Below are 16936 nucleotides of genomic sequence, written 5' to 3'. Positions count from 1 at the left end.
ATGTACACAGAACGAAATGTCGATTGCACCTGACCCGATGCAGCCGCAGCCAAGAGAGGGCGCCGCCGACCACTTTTTAAGTCTTAGGAATGACTCGGCCGGGGCGCGAACCCGAACCTCCCAGTCTCAAAGCGGGCGCCTTACCATCTAGGCTACTGAGCTGAACTGCAACAAGAAGCGGGTTTGAGAAAAGTATACGTAGATTTGTGATGAAAATTGTATCACAATTAAAAAAAAATCCCATAAAAGAGCTGGTCAGAATTTTTCTTTCACCAAAACAGTAAATATAGTTACTCACATGAGCACACACAAGACCCACTTTTGCTTCTTTTTTAATTTATTACTCTCAATGAAATTTTTACACTGTCATGAATGCCAAGAAATACTCAAGATACTTCAATGTTACTGGAGAGCAATACAATGTGATTACCCCAAAACATATTCACATTTACGCAATTAAATAATCTGTATACTGTTTAGTGTGCAAGAGTACAGATCAAGAAGTCAGCCCTCATATAGTATTCTATAAATGCTTCACAAAAAGGCACTAAAATGCCCAAAACTCCCATATAAACATTAGGGAAACCCAAATATGTGTTCTTAATGTTTCTCACAAACAAGAAATCAAATAGCAGTCAAATGCTAGACAAGGCACTAAAATACCACCAACTCCTATATGCAGATAAGGGAAACTTAACAATGGTTTGTCATTGTTTCTCATAAAACCAACAAAAAATCAAATAGCAGTGAAATGCTACACAACGATTCATTCAAATGCCACCAACTCCCCTATAAACATTAGAGGAACCCAACACATGGTGCTGTCATCGTTTAACATAAACCAAACAAGAAATAAAACAGCACTCAAATGAAATCCATAGCAACATAGACTCAAAAAATACTGGGCATGAATTTAAAAATTCTTCATCCCAAAGTATTCTTTCATATATCCCTGAGGAAAATATACCCTGTAAATCACAGAAATACACGTTTGATGAACTGTCATTATTTTCTTGCTGTTTCATTAGAGCAGTTTTTTTTTTTTCCTTGGAGAAAAACTCCTCGGATTTTCTCCAGACAGATGTCCGCGGCGACCTCAGTCTCCTTGCAGAGCTGCGACAGGCTGAGGAAGCCGTGCGGGAGGTCCTCCACCACTGTCAAGCTCACGGTTTGACCTACGTCCCGCAATCTCTTGGCGAACATCACAGAGTCGTCCAGCAAAACATCCAGAGCGGAGGCCTGCGTGGAAACAGGGTACAAAACTCAGTTGACCATTTCAATTAAATTGACAATTAATGTTTTATTGAGACCGCGGTGGGTGGACAGTACAGGGAGATCCAGGGGCATGTTCCCCCCAGAAGAACATTTTGCTCATTTAATTCAAACACATCGATCGGGTGCAATTTTGAGAGCTAAATCAAGAAGCTACATCGACGATGAATGTGTGCCCTTGTAAACTAGTGAAATATAATTACACTGGTTATGAAAGCTAATGACATAGCAATCAGGTCACACCCACAAAGCAAGGTAAACGAGACAGTTTAATACGAAAAAAAATAAGTCTGCACTTTATCTAATTAACCCTTGTGTGACACCGTATCAAGGTTTCTAACTTTCCTCATCCTGTGGTTTTTGAATTTTTCCTTGCCCAAATGCAGTTTTCAGATCAGGGGAGGATGGTGTAATTGTGGCCTATGCAGTCCTTTGAGACAAATAAATGTGAGTTGACTTCCACTACACTAAAAATAATTAGTGTTGTTGAATTACCGATGCTGTACTGTTTTAACGGATTGAATCAGCAAGCAAACAGACCAAAACACCAATATGAGTTTTAAATCTAATTAAATGTAATACCCATATCAGTGATTTGTGTGTGTGAATGGGTAAGTGTGAAGCACATTGTAAGCGCTTTGGGAGGTCTCCGGTGACTTGAAAAGCGCTATGTAAATGCTGACTATCATCTATCATCTGTATTAAATATCCGTACTTCTGCTTTTGTGATTCCTGCTATGGCAGGATGCCAGTTCTTCTTCGAAGGCGATTGTGATAGGCTGGTCAATGCAGTCAGTCAAACAGCAGGGCGGAAGCACATGTCAATGTCTTCACCCAAAACAAACTGGGAAACAGGGCGACAACTTGTAGCTTTAGCGGCTTGTTACAATGAAAAGAATTTCATCAATTAAATCGGACTCCAAAGAAAGTCAAAAGAGTATAAAAAAATGAGGATGACCGTCGCGTGATCTGTGGATTGTTATCGGGTCCGGGAAGTGACTCAGGTGGCGGCGGGAGAGGTGGTAAGCAATAGCGATGCTGCAGGTCTGGCCTACTGCTATGGCTAGGCTATGGCTACTGCTGAGCCTGTATCTCACAGACAGCAGATAAATTACCCATACAACGGATGACCTGGAGCTAGAACTCAGGGTAAACAGCTACATTCGGGACGGTTGCATTTTAATCATGGTGGAGACCTGGCTGAAGACGGGGGTTACCTGATGCTTGTGTGCAGCACGACAGCTGCCTTCAAAATCGTTTACTTACTCTGAAAGGAGAAGCCCTCCAATTTCATTGTACTTTTGTATGATGACAATAAAGAGCCTTCACTGAAAGGCAATCCTGTGTTCTGTGTTTTTATTTGTAGATCTATAGTATTTTGTAACAGTCGTACACTCTCAGTCGGTAAGGACGTCATATCGAGGTAAGTTTGACCCTTGGGGGTTCTTATGAAGTTCGAGTTCTGGTCCCCATTAACCGCGATAACCGAAAGAACTTCATTATTATATTTTTTAATAACACAAGTTTATGAGACACTGGCGGGACTAATCAGACCCCGGCTGCCCGCCAGAATCTTCCCATGCTTGGAAAACCTTGCAATTATTCATGAAGACTCACCACCAAGTGAACAGGTGGCAGGCCTTGTAGGAGACTGTCAGGCGCAAGCAACGGCGACACAAAAGGATTCCTGATGATTGGGCAGGAGGTCGGCTGGACGACAGCGAGGCATTCGGAGCGCAGGGGCTCAAAGTCATCTGGGAATTCCGGATGAGATTGGGAGTACACTGGTGAGTTCTGCCTTATATTCCTAGGATCTGTGCCTGAGGAGTCTCCTGGTCTCAATCCTCTTGAGTGGGCTCCGATGGTGGGCCACAAGGGTGGGATGAAAGACGCAATCCAGTTGGAGGCTCCCTGTGTCAGATCACTAAGGAGAGCTGTAGTGTCTCTACCAAGAGCCTTTAGGCTGTTGTCTCTCGTAGCAGGTTGTACAGTACGTGAGTCCACACCTGGTGTTGAATTGCAAAAAATAAACAAAACATTTTATGTAATGACCCTCATCCCATCATGACACACAGGACGTTCATTTGTTATAACTAACATTACCAGTTTGCACACAAATACATCGTGTTCAGAATCATCATGAAGTCCTCTAAGGTGTAATGAGGTGTGAAAGAACATGCATCGGGACCCACCCGCATAAGCGTTGAGGCACTTGGCGAGAACGCCTAAAGGTAGCAAAGGATCAATGAGCGTGAGCAAGCGGGAAGGCGAGGCGTCCGTGGTGAGCAAGGTGGCGGGGTAGGCGGCCATGATGCCGTCGGGGACGCGGATGCCGCATGTCATGGCCTTCATGGACACGGTGATGCACAGGTTGCCGCCGGCGCTGTCTCCTGCCAGGCACAAGCGCTCTGCGGTGGAACCTGGGGCGAAAAAAAACATCAAATGATTTTTAATCGTGATTAAATAGTTTAATGCCATAACGTATAAATACATTTTCCAGAGGGGCAAAATGTAAAAATACTTTTCTTTTGTTTTAATAAAAAAAAATTAAAAAAACACACTATAATGCTGACGGATTAAAAAGAAAGAAAAATCACCTAAAAGCAATCCTGCATCGTTTAACGTTTTTTGTTGTATTAGTCTGTTTGGCCTCATTACTCCCCATAAAAAATACTCGTCAGAGTATTTTCAATACTACAGTTAGCCTCTGATCTTTTGATTGACATCACTCTTGGCCAATTGCAAGTTTTTTTACAGTCCCTTAGCCCATTCAAATCGGAGCCGAAGGTATATGTGCGACAATCGCGATTCATTTTTACGCACCATTATTACGCGAAAGTGTGAACAACCATGAATTCAACTCTAGAAGAAAGGTCAAACATTCACAACTCTTTCATAATATCTAAAAAGTGACCAAAGGAAAATACACAAATGCAGAGTTTTAAGGGCTGTGAACTGGTCTTCTCCAAATTGCCACTTTTGGAAACGCTTAGACGTACCATTTGAAAAAAGTGTAAAGTACAATGTTTGGTTTTTCAGATAGTGATCAAATTTGACAAGGAACTAGGTAAGGTTCCTAGTCATTATTTCACCTGTTTTCCAACTAAGATGCCTATACCACACTCTTTTGCAGACATTTTGTTGCAAAAAAATAATCAGCTGAGAATAAAACTCTTCTGATTCCGCGTGTTCCAACTCAGATTACTCAATGCTAGTAGCACTTGCAGTGATTATTTTTAGTAGGGGACAAAACGTCAGACGTTTACCTTTCAAAAAAGACCAAAATTGTCGATATTCTCCAAACAGTTCAAGAACAGCATTCAATTTACTTTGGGTACGTCTTGAATTGAGATTTTAGGGGAATTTCACAGGAAAAGTTAGGGGTTAACAGCTATCTGGTGCTTGCAATGCTTACGGGCTGCAACTATTTACAGCATAATGAGCATCGCTTGTCCAAATTACCTGCATTAGAGCTAACTTTATCAGTTTTTAGTTAAGAAAAAGCAGGGTTCTTTAATAGAATTTACAGTGTTTTTAACTGACTGAAAGACCAGTGAAAAGGCAAATTTGACGTCTACAGTCGCTAATGGCAGTGAGTAAGATAATAGATTACTTTTTGCCAATAAAAATAAGCAAACACTACCACTACTAGTCACTATAGAAATTAACTTAAAACATAGACTTTGCGCATGCAGTTCTCAGATCAGTAAACTTGATGAATTCAAAAATACTTCTCAAAACTCACCAAGCATGTGGCAGTTTTTCAAAGCCCAGCAGTAAGCGTAGAAACATTCCTCCAGAGCTCTAGGAAACGGTGCTTCAGGGGATAATGAGTAGTCAACAGAAAGAACCGGAACGTTCAGCCGCTTCGACCAGCTTCGCAGGTAATTCTGATGGTAAAGATGATAAAGAGTTGCGCATTGTATAGAACTTTTATTTATTCAATGCCAGACATTTGTCTTTCAAGTCGATGCCAGACGATTTTAGCCATTTAGACATTTTCAGAGGCCTTGCAGAAAATTTAGTTCTGTAGCTACAGTATATCGGCATAGGACATATTGGACAAAGGTGTCAAACCCTCATCTTTCATCAGGAAAAAAGTATGTTTCTAGCTCTACCATTGTTTATTAAACAACAGTTGAACATTGCCAAGTTTCTTGGAACAACTTATGAGAAAAATGGCTTTTTGTGGGAGGAGTTGAATTTTCACTTCAGTTCTTTTTTTTTGTATTTGTGATACCTCCAATATTGTAGCTTAACAATGCTTTCCATAAACAAAAGGGCGTTTTGCTTGCAAAATAACGTTTGAATGCAAGAACACGTAACTTATTCATCAACGAAGCCTGAACTTTGCAAGAATTTTTTAGCGCCTGATGATGACACGATTGGAGTCACTAGGGCGATTGCGTTCCTTTGGACGTGCACGAAACGTCACCCCTCTCTGCCCGGATGATGATGGAAGGGCTCAGTCATCTTTTTTGGCTCTGTTGAAGTGTCTGTCTGTCTGTCCTTATCCATATATTTGCTTTTCTCATCACACTGCTTCACTCCGCCTACTCAGGGGCCATCAACACACTTTCAATCGCAGGATACAGGAAGCAAAACAAGAAAGCGGGTGCTTCCTCGATGTGTGGACAAAGATCTGATCAAAGCCACACCTGCCATCTAATGGTGATTTTTAATATGAAAATAATTTCCCAGAGGCTCGATACTTACTGCTGAGCTGCACTAAATACTTCTAAAAACTTATTTATCTGTGGGGCACTGAATGAGTTAAAAATGGAGCTAAAACAGGACTAATGCTAATGCGTTTGGAACTTGTATAGCACTTAAAAAATACAGCTAAAACGGCACTAATGCTAATTTGGCTGACATTGTGGACATGCCTGCTCGCATTGCAAGTGCTAACAGCTAATGACGAGTTAGAGCACCAGTGAATGACTCTTTTTGCAAGTTAGTAATGCTAACAGCTGATGAAACTTCGGAATTACTAAATAATTAGCATTTTAACTTTTTATCTCAAAATTTATCATGTAATCTTGTAATCTTTGACTCCACCTTATCATGTCAGAGCATTGTGGCATATGGCGTCACCGTCTGTTATACTGGAAGCATGGCAGTGGACAGGAAAAACATACAGAGAGTAATCAAAGCCATGAAGATCATCGGCTGCCCTCTGCCCAATCTAGAGGCCATTGCCGGCTTGCGATACTGTAGCGGAGCCGCCAACATTATAAAAAACTCTTCCCACACTTGTTGCTGCTTAATGTTATTGCACGAAACTGTGAAAATATATACCCTGTGACTTATTATGGGGATTTTGTAGCTGCTAAATGTTATTGCACTTTTTTTCATTGTACTATTGTTCCAATGCACTATTCTTTTTCATTCACAAACATTGCACTATTATTATAACTTCTCTATGTTTTGGAGTCCAAACAATATCTAGTAAAGATTTTTAAATGCATTTCATCCTGATAGTCTTTCCTCTTTTTTACCTTTAAAGATTTTATTACATGTTTACCCCGGAGTGTCATTTCTAATCTCGTAGCATACAATGTTTACTGCCTTATCAATGACAATGAAAACAGTTCATTTCAATTCAATAACCTACTCACTTCGTGCGATCTGGAAGTCTGAGCCACAAAGCCTCCTCCGTGAAAGTGAACAAGTAACCAAGGCGATGGCGGTTGCTTAGGTAACGATTGGAGGTTGGAGGCTGGCGGTTCCCCGGAAGAAAAAGACAAGAGCTTTTCACAGTCCTGCAAAATAATAATGCATGGAAGATGAAGCTCTGTGTATTTTTGTGCATTTGCTTTTAATCTTAATATTTACCTGTCCTTGGCGAATCACATGGGAGATCAGCCGCACGTTGACCGGGCCGGGACCCCAGTGGGCCAGCGGGGGCGAGACAGAAGCAAACAGACTGGGGTCCGATGATAGGGGGAGGCGCAATGGAACAGGAGGTATGGTGAGTGTGAGGTTTAACTGGACAGAGTAGGAGGCTATCCGACTGAAGCCCTGAGAAAATAGCAACACAGACAGAGGAAATGTATTCAGATAGCATTTCTCAACTGGTGGGTCAGGACACAAAAGTGAGTGGTGGGCCTTAGCCCTAGCAAAATAATCGCAAGAAAAAGAAAAAAACGGAAGGTCCATTAAACCGTAGATCTCTTCTTCCTGTTCAGTCAATCAGCGCCATCCTTATTGTGTTTGAGAGGGGTCACATCTCATTTTATTGTGATTTTGTTTCTTTTATTTCCTTTTTCTGACGATAATGATGGATCCCAAGAAAGTTCGTGATAAGGGAAAGGAAACGTGGAAACGAGTGACAAGAGCGATAAAGTGAAAGAAGGAAATGATTGCAAATATGAAAATATTGTACTTGAAAGTACAGTAGATTGTTTTAAATGTCATACTTCTATCTTTTTCTTAACAGTATATTGATTTTTATTATCTACATAATTGAGTAATTAACATCTTTGGGTACAAACTTATTTTAGTATGTGGCTATTTTAAAATAGTTTTAGTGGGGTTGATCGTATGATATGTAGGCTTATATGCTAATAAATACATTATTTAAAGTGGATTTGGTTTTGCTGGTCATTTTGTTTTTTGAAAAACAGGTGAATATATTCCACTATCTCTGCTTTAAATTGCGAAATCCTTTCATTCGATACATTTGAGAAGTGGATTTTATATTTTTGATTTGGGTCGCAGCTTGTCATGAAGGCGGAATGGTGGGTCCTCAAGTCAGACCAGTTGAGAACCACTGAATTGAAATATAACCCAAATCAAACCCTCACTCGGATTTTATGCAATAAAAAGAAGAATGGCTCCACAAAACAATAAGGATTAACATTTGACCCTGCCTACTGTAAAAAGCTCGGATTCTGTAATGTTCCAGAAGGATTTCCAGAACTGCATGTCAAGGTTCTGTGTGATGCGTTCAAATTCCGTGCCGCGCAATTCTGGATCAATGACGTACTTCCCCGACGTGAGCAGAGACATGGCTGCTAAACCTGAAAAAAATTCAAATCAAGAATGAAAGGAAATCTTCGTAAATGGACCAATGCGCGGAACAGGACCAAAACTCACCTAGCCCAGACTGCTGTGTTCCATAAGTCTCACCGTATGAGATCATGCTTATAACAATAGTCTGGAGGAATGGTCGAAGACTTGGTGCAAACTGCCGAAGGAAACAGGAGAAATAAAAAACTGTTACATTGAAAAACTTACTGAGCGGTGTTCTATTTAGGGGTAATACATTTTTGGGGAAAATACTTTATAAATCTGTGAGGAATAAAGTCACGAATATAAAACTGTTCTTAAAATGGTGATTTGTGAGAAAAAAAACACAAATGTTTGAAAAATATAGTTTTTACTTGCAAATCGACCCTTTATAGAGTCACAAAAGTGCATTCTAATTTCTCATAAATTCGTAGTTTTTTCTCTTACCAATTTTCCCACAAAATGAACACACACAATTTGTTACCCTTTAATTCCCATTGAAATTTTTTGATTGTTGAATCGAGAATTAAAATATTTATTTTTCAGAAAATGTACTTTTTCCCCCCACAAAATAACAAGACCATTTTTATTTAATTTCCATCCATCCATCCGTTATCTGCACCGCTTATCCTCAGTAGGGCCACAGGGGTGCTGGAGCTCATCCCAGCTGTCTTCAGGCAGTTGGCGGGGGACACCCTGAACTGGTTGCCAGCCAGTCGCAGAGCACAAAGGGACAGACAATTTGCTCATTCACACCTAAGGACAATTTGTACCGGCCAATTAACCTGACATGCATGTTTTTGGAATGTGGGAGGAAAACGGAGTGCCCGGAGGAAACGCACGCAATCACGGGGAGAACATGCAAACTCTACACAGGAGTTGCGATCTCATGACCTCAGAACTGTGCCGCACACGCGCTAACCAATGCGCCGCCATGCTGCCCTTTAATTTATTTTTATTAATTTTGTGATTTTTTTTAACTCCCAAGCTTTCCATTAAATTAAGTTGCAACTGTTACTGACTTTATTTATCTATTATTGCTTCATTTTTGTTAAAAATTGCACGTGTTTTTGAGGATGTTTGTAAGTTTTTTTATTTTACTAATTTTCAAATTAATAAAGAAGATAATTGGTGATTTTTTGTCTTATAGATTTCTTATTCTGGTATATTTGCGAATCATAAATCATTAATTAATTAAAATCTGGCAGATTGACGACTTTGTGAAGTCACAAAAGTTTTTCGCTCAAATTTGTCAACGAAGCATTTTTTTTTACTTCCAGGGTTCATAGACCTTTTTAATAGCCAAATTCACTATCCTATTTTTTTGCATGGCCTAAAATAAATGTAATAATCTATAAGTTATCCTCGCACCAATACATATTTCATGCCAGCTGCCGTTAATCATGAGGGAAGAAGAAATGCAATGGAAAAGCAAAGCCACCAGAGAGCAATGTGGGCATTAAAATTACATCACCTAAAATTCAAGCACTTTTCTATCCTTGAAAATACAATAAAATGTATGCATTTTCAGGGATTTCAAGCACCCTTACGAAAACCCATGGCTTTGCCTCTCACATTCTTTTCCGTTTCATCTCGCTAAGTTGCCACTTCATAAAGCAGAACATTTTTCATTTTTTTTATAAATTTCCCAGTTTTGGGGGGCAAATTTGCCAATATGTAAAGTTGAAAAAATGCACGTTGATTTCTTGTAAGTCCTGGATTTTTTTTTTATTGAAAATCTGCCACTTAAGAGGTCATTTGAAAGTTTATTTCTCCTTTTTTACCTAATAGACGTAGAGGTAAGCTCTCGAACACCAGCCCGACCTAAGACCCGAAATACTTGCCGGGTCGGGCCTAAAATGTCAATCATTAAGTTTGAGTTCGGGCTTTCGTCTCGTAGACGTTTTTTTTAAATAAAAATGATCGACCCGTCATTGTTCTTTGTTTTTTTTTCTTTAAGGAGGATCCCGTCCCTCGCGTCCCCTCTTGGGCCAACGAAAATGCCCCTTTGGCGCGTACGGCCACTCAGGAGCGGAAGAGGAGAACGAAATCCATCGAGCAGTTCCCACAAAAAGAAAAAGTAACAAGAACAATGGCATTGATAATTTAAAAAAGAAGTTAGCAGGAGAGAAGCCCTCCTCTCCTCCTCCAAAAAAATATGAAAATTAAGGTTGGCTTCTGTCTCGGTCCCTTGAATCAAGTTAATTTGGCGGGCTTGGGTTTGGGCTTGGACTATTTTAGGTTTGATCTTCCTCCACTCTGGTGTTGAGAATTAATTTGGCGATAGCAGACCTGAAAGCCTAGACAGCGGCCATAGAAACAGGCTTTGTGCATGGAGCTGTACTCCTGCACGTATCTGCAGCTCAGGTCCAAGTCCTGCAGGGCATAGAGCTGGCCAAAGTCGTTGTCGTTGATCAGCCGCTTGGCGAGGTAGAGCAGCGCTCGCAGCTGGCAGAGGGCGCTGCAGTAGGCTTCCATCTCGGAGGCGTTGTGTTCCGCTCGGAAGAAGGCGTTTTTGTGGTTCGAGGCGATGTAGCGAGCCTTTTGGAGCACGTGCAAAAGGCATGAATGACATACCTGAAACAAAATTGGATCAGAAGCAATGAATAAGTAGAGATGTTTTATAATTGAAGACAAAATAAATCTGCAACCTCATTCCTCAAGTACTAATAATTTCTTCTTTCTTTATCCTTTTGGGGGTTAGGGTTAGTGTTTGGACTGTATTGTAGGCAGGGCTTTTCTCACTTTTACAATTTTTAGGCTTCATTTAAAAAAAACAACCCGGGAACAAGCATTAACCCACTCTCCACCCCTCACCCCCAGGCCCCCTTTTCTGCTTCCGAATGTGTTGCAAGTGAGGGTGCTGAAAAAAACAAGATAAAAGCAGATAGGCCTGGTGGAATTTCATTTTATAAAGGCTCTATGAACTCAACTGGGAATTATCACGTACTTAATGGACAAGCAATTCAACTTTCTACTTTTTCCAAAAACCATCAAACGACACAACCCACCTAAAACTCATTCACTGCCAGAAATTTCCCTCAAATGGGAAAAGCCAATTTTTGCCATTTTGACTCATTATTAAAAGGCCTAAAGAAAATGTTGTTCGGTAGCTATATAGACAAATGACATATCAAAAGAAAGCCTAAAATCTAATCGTTCATTAGAAAAAAGTATGTATCTAGCGTTTACCCTTGTTTAGTAGATAACAGATGAATGTTGCTAAGTTTCTTGAAAATACTTGTTTCCAAAAAAACTTCTGAGAATAACAGCTTTTTGTGAAAAGATGAATTTCAAGCAGACTTTCTGTTTTCATTTGTGATGCCTCCAATATCTAAACAATGCTTTCCATAAACACAAGGGCACATTGCTTACTAAATACCATGTTAACGCAAGAACACTGGACTTATGAATGAATGATGCACAAACTTTCCTCGAACTTATTAGTACGCGATGTGTCCGATGACATAATCACACCAATTCAGTCACCATGGCAATCCTGTTCCCTAGGGCGTGCATGAAACGTCATCCCTCTCTGCCCTGCTGATCACAAAAGGACTTTGTCCTCTTTTTAGAAAGAAAAAATCTCAAAGTGTTAAGTGTCTGTACATATCTTCGCTCCTCTGACTTCATTTCTTCACTACACTTATACTCACTATATGGGGCTGCCTACACACTTCAATCGCTGAATACAGGAAGCCCAACAAGTAGGGAGGGGCTTCCCCGATGTGTGGACAAAGCTCTGATCAAAGCCATACCTGGCATTTAATGGATATTTATCACACTGAAATCATTTCCACAGGCTTGATACTTACTCAATTGTAATTGTTTTTTTTTTAAATAAAACAAGCGCCAAACTGAAAGTTCTGCTTGAAATGCATCCTTTCACAAAAAGCCATTTTTCTCAGAAGTTTTCTTGGAAACTATCAATTTCAAATGCTAAACTGTTGTTTACTAAACAATGGTAAAAGCTGTAAACATACTTTTTTTCCAGTGAAAAATGGAGGTTCAAGCTTTCATCTGATATATCCTATGCCTATATAGCTACAGAACAAAAATTATTTAGGTCTTCAACAATGAGTAGAAATGACAAAAATTGGCTGACACCCATTTAAGAGAAACATCTGGCATTGAATGAGTTAAAAACAAATAGCCTTTATTTTTGTACCATAATTATTTCCTATTCCTATACCTTGACAAGGGTGCGATACCCATTCCCAGGTGTTTCTGCGTCAAAGTCATAATGGTGGTAGACGGTGGAGAAGCTGTGGACCAAAGGCTCGATGGCCTGAATGTGTTCCTGTGTCTTCGTCATGCACGCCACCAAACGCTGGTTCACGGGGCCAAAGGCGTTATCGGCAGCGGGCTCACCGAAAGTGGCAATATTTTCCTTGCATGCCGCCTCCAAGGCTGAAAACACAACCTTAAAATCCATGTCGGAGTCTGGACATCAAAGAGACAAGAAAACCTCAGTAAACTTTAACTTGGATCATGAGTGTCGTCAGCATTTAGTTACGTCATGCGATCGCTCACTTTGTGTACAGTAAAAAAGAACGACCGTAAACCTTTGGGTAAACGACCCCCCCAACCCCCACCAAAAGTTTCTTCTCGACTTTGACAGCAGACTTTTTATCTTGCGTAGCTGCGGAAAAGCACTTTGGAACGAGGCAATTATTTGCTGACCTAAGAAGTACTGGGATCACACGTGTTGTCTGATAATGCTAACAAATAAAAACAATCATGCTGCATTCTATTCTAGAACATTTTCAATTAAGTGAACAAATGCTGTTTTATCACCTTATTCTTAAATGAAACTGAATAAAATAAACATATGCATAAAATTTCTAAAATAAGATGCAAGGTTCGTACACCAATTCCATGGCCAAATTCAAGCACTTTTTAAATTTTCCTATTTTCCAGTACCCTTAAAAGAAAAAATCCAAACTGAATGCAGAACCACAGATATATCTGTGATTTACATATGCTGATATTAGTATCTGAAAACTTTCCGAGCACTATTCTTAAAGTTTTGGAAAACCCCAAAAATGTTAAAATAATAAAATAGAAATAAAAATCAAATAAATATAACTGTATTTTGATGATTTTATGTTTTATCATTTAACCAACTTTTACATTTGATATCAGTCTGAAATCAGCCAGAAACCACTGGTGTTTGTTTTTATTTTGATACCCTAAAAAAAATATAATAAATATAGAAGTGTAAAATTTGACCGCTCATACCATACGGGAGCGATACAGGTAATTGACAACATTCCAGGCAACGTTTTTAAATTAACTGAAAACAGCAGGAAGTTAAAATACTCAAGACAACATTTTTAGTATTAGTTGTCATTGGTTTGTAGTTTTTCCCCATTTATCCAATTTAAAATACATTTGTATACAAAGCAAGTTTAAAGGGACAGTGTGTAATATTTGATCACTAAATGTCACTGCATAGTGAAGTGAAATTAAAAGCAGGTGCTAAAAAAGCACAAAGAAGAAAACTTGGCAAACTCAAAATAACCAAACCGCAAAATTTCATTTCTCGTTTTGCACACCCTCTTATGAAGAAATAAAAGGAAATAAAGTGAAAATGAGAAAGAAACATGTGAAGAAAAAAAGAAAAAATGGGAAAGGGAAAAAAGTAAAAAGAAACAGGAGAAGAAATAAAAACATATGGAAAGAATAAAATGAAAAGAAAATCAGGAAACAGCTGTTAAGAAAAAAGAAAGGAAAAAAAGACAATGGGAAAATGGAAAAAGGACAAAAAAATAATTAAGAACATCAAGAAAAAGTAGAGAAATAAGAGGAGATCGAGAAACAAAGACAAAAGTAAACAAAAAAGAAACAATACGAGAAAAGAAAAAGATGAAAAGAAAAAAAAACGAGAAAAAGGGAAGAAAAAGGAGATTAAAAAAAGAGGAAGAAAAAAAAAACATAGGAAAACATGAGACAAGAATAAAGGACCAACGAAGAGGAAGAAAGAAAATAGAATGAGAAAGGAAAGAAAAAGCAGCAAGATAGCAGCCGCCCATGTCAGCACCCTCAAGGTGAGCCTCATCTAACGTCAAGTCATGTTTATTAGTATAGCCCTTAATCACAAGGAGTCTCAAAAGGCTGCACAGACCACAGATTATTGCAAACCACAGACTATTATTACACCATCCCCTGATCTAAAGACTACACGAGGGCAAGGAAAAACTCAAAAACCTCAACATGAGGAAAATGAAGAAACCTTAAGAAGGGACTGCACATGAGGTAATCCCCTTCCAGGATGACCAGGCTGCAATGGATGTTGCAATAACAAATAATACAGAGATATTGTCAACTTAAAATATAGGTTATTCATATGCTATGGAATAGAACGTAAAATAAATTAATATTTCTCCATCTATGAGTATTTAGTATGTTTTTTTAATTAAAAAAAATGTGTATATATATATATATATATATATATTAATACACACAGTTTATTTTTTTATTTGAATGTAGACAAAAGTATGAAAAGGAGGAAAACTCACAAATCCGGAGAACACTAACTGATTAAAACAGCACTGGGTGAGATTTGATTGATCGTTTTCTCGAGTAAATCAATTTATAGATTATGTAAACGATGACTTGTAGAACAAACATGAAGATAACAAGCTTCCTGTTAGCCAAGGACAAAATGTACCAAAAACAGTAACGCTAAAAAATAGTTTCACCTAATTTAAACAAATGATATTGAACTAAATCATTTTCAGTCGGGAAAAAAAACACATTTCAACGATCACTTTAGGAATTGTTTTCGCCACCTGACTATCGAAACACGTTGCGTGCTGCGAAAACTTGACCGCCTTCATGCACTATCTGGTAAAAAAAAGAAAAAAGAAAAAACCCGGCCCCGTCAAGTTTTTGTCAAAAATTAAATTTCTAGGCAGTAATTGCGACCCCCAAGAAACAATTTAATAAATATTTGGTTGGACTCACCGATCACAACAGGCATTCTCATTTCGACGGGGACTCGGTGAACGTCGTGGACACGCAATGGATTCTGGGTAACGTCATGTGAGCTAGCTTCCCCTGCCGCTAGCATAACAAACTGCAAAACAAAACATGCTGTTGCCATGACGACGACGTATCGCCATCAAAACGGAATTACTCAATATTTAACGATAATATACCGTAAATCCGTGAACATACAACTTATAAAACTTTTAAAATCCATCAAAAATCATAATTACGCAATTATAATAACAATAGTTCGAAAGCACACAACCAAATATTATTATATTTTAATGAATTGATTATGGGATCAGATCCAGCAGCTGGCCTTCCTGCGCGAGTTTTCGTGTTCTCCTTGTGCTTGTGTAGGCTTCCTCCTACATTCCAAATACATGCATATTAGGTTCATTGGCCGGTCCAAATTGTCCCTGGGTGTGACTGAGCGAGTGAGTTGTCTGCCTCGGTGTGCCCTGCGACTGGCTGGCAACCAGTTCAGGGTTTCCCCTGCCCACTGCCTTAAGATTGCTGGGATGGGCTCCAGCGCCCCCGTGACCCTACTGAGGATAAGCGGTGCAGAAAATGGATGGATGGATGAATGATTTTGATCATGATAAAAAACAAAAACAATGTTGGCGTCACATGTCCGAAAAGTAATAGGAAGAAGCATATGCTTATTTAACTATAACCCTGACCTATACATATATATATATATATATATATATATATATATATATATATATATATATATATATATATATATATATATATATATATATTCTAAGGTCTTGGGAACCTCCTGTGTGGGTTCAAATCCAGCTACCGGACTTACTGTGTGGAGTTTGTATGTTCTCCCCGTGCTTGCGTGGGTTTCCTCCGGGGACTCCGGTTTCCTCCCACATTCCAAAGACATGCATTTCAGTTGAATTGGCCGGTCCAAATTGTCCCTAGGCGTGAATGAGCGAGCGAGTTGTCTGTCCCTGTGTGCCCTGCGATTGGCTGGCAACCAGTTCAGGGTGTCCCCTGCCCACTGCCTGATGATTGCTGGGATGGGCTCCAGCACCCCCGCGACACTACTGAGAATAAGCGGTGCAGCTAATGAGATGAGATGAGATATATATATATATATACATACAATCAGAATTATTTTCAATTTAGAACATTTGTAATTAGGTAGCAGGACATACCAGATCTGGATAATAAAAATGATAATACAATATATAAAATTGACCATGCAACCTCGGTAATTCTTTAAGATCACTTTAAATGTATACATTCTTCTCATATCAATTTCATTTGAGTAATTGGCACAAACAAATAAGGTCATCACTGACATCATCTAACTGAAAACGCATTTGCGCCGGTAGATGATGTATGAATAAAGTACTCAAAGCATTCAAATGTTGTGATTTAGTATTAATAAAACTATTAGTCTGACATATATATTTCATGGCGTGCATTGCAAAGGTCGCTTAATGTTGCTTAAACAAGGCAATTACCGAAACTGTCAACTTGTCAACACTGGCCTCCATTTCCACTGCTCTCCATGCAGGCTAATGCTACAGCGGAATCGGATACCGTAAAATCTTTCCTTGTCTGGTACATGAAGGTGTGGAAGAAATCTGTTGTCATTAGGACTACAGAGTTCCGTGCAAATACTATTGGTGAACTC

General features: G+C 39.2%; 1 protein-coding gene across 2 annotated transcripts; it reads right to left on the bottom strand.

Annotated features, from left to right (window-relative positions):
* Positions 1-512: 512 nt before the first annotated feature.
* Positions 513-15367, bottom strand: lipea (lipase, hormone-sensitive a). 2 transcript variants are annotated; one of them, XM_088329089.1, is made up of 11 exons: positions 15253-15367; positions 12476-12726; positions 10576-10860; positions 8371-8461; positions 8149-8294; positions 7108-7293; positions 6891-7034; positions 5018-5162; positions 3465-3692; positions 2890-3278; positions 513-1239 (listed from the first exon to the last, which is right to left on the bottom strand). In XM_088329089.1, exons 1-11 carry the CDS (start codon positions 15356-15358, stop codon positions 1006-1008), a joined length of 2205 nt encoding a protein of 734 aa, XP_088185215.1. In that variant the 5' UTR covers positions 15359-15367; the 3' UTR covers positions 513-1005. The 2 variants fall into 2 exon arrangements, with proteins under 2 accessions (XP_088185215.1, XP_088185216.1); XM_088329090.1 differs by lacking the exon at positions 15253-15367 and adding an exon at positions 15078-15211.
* Between the last annotated feature and the right edge of the window lie 1569 nt (positions 15368-16936).

The sequence above is a fragment of the Urocampus carinirostris genome, chromosome 2, assembly GCF_059441175.1.
Source record: "Urocampus carinirostris isolate Australia breed hairy pipefish chromosome 2, RoL_Ucar_1.0, whole genome shotgun sequence".
Taxonomy (NCBI): Eukaryota; Metazoa; Chordata; class Actinopteri; order Syngnathiformes; family Syngnathidae; genus Urocampus; species Urocampus carinirostris.
This window is presented reverse-complemented; position numbering and strand designations above follow the sequence as displayed.

Excerpts from the sequence above, each read along its gene's own strand:
- lipea (XM_088329089.1), bottom strand. The coding sequence starts at position 15,358 with ATGCTAGCGGCAGGGGAAGCTAGCTCACATGACGTTACCCAGAATCCA. Across the intron at positions 10,861-12,475 it reads GGTATCGCACCCTTGTCAAG|GTATGTCATTCATGCCTTTT; the intron begins GTATAGGAATAG and ends ATTTTGTTTCAG. Across the intron at positions 3,693-5,017 it reads GAAAAACTGCCACATGCTTG|GTTCCACCGCAGAGCGCTTG; the intron begins GTGAGTTTTGAG and ends TTTTCGCCCCAG.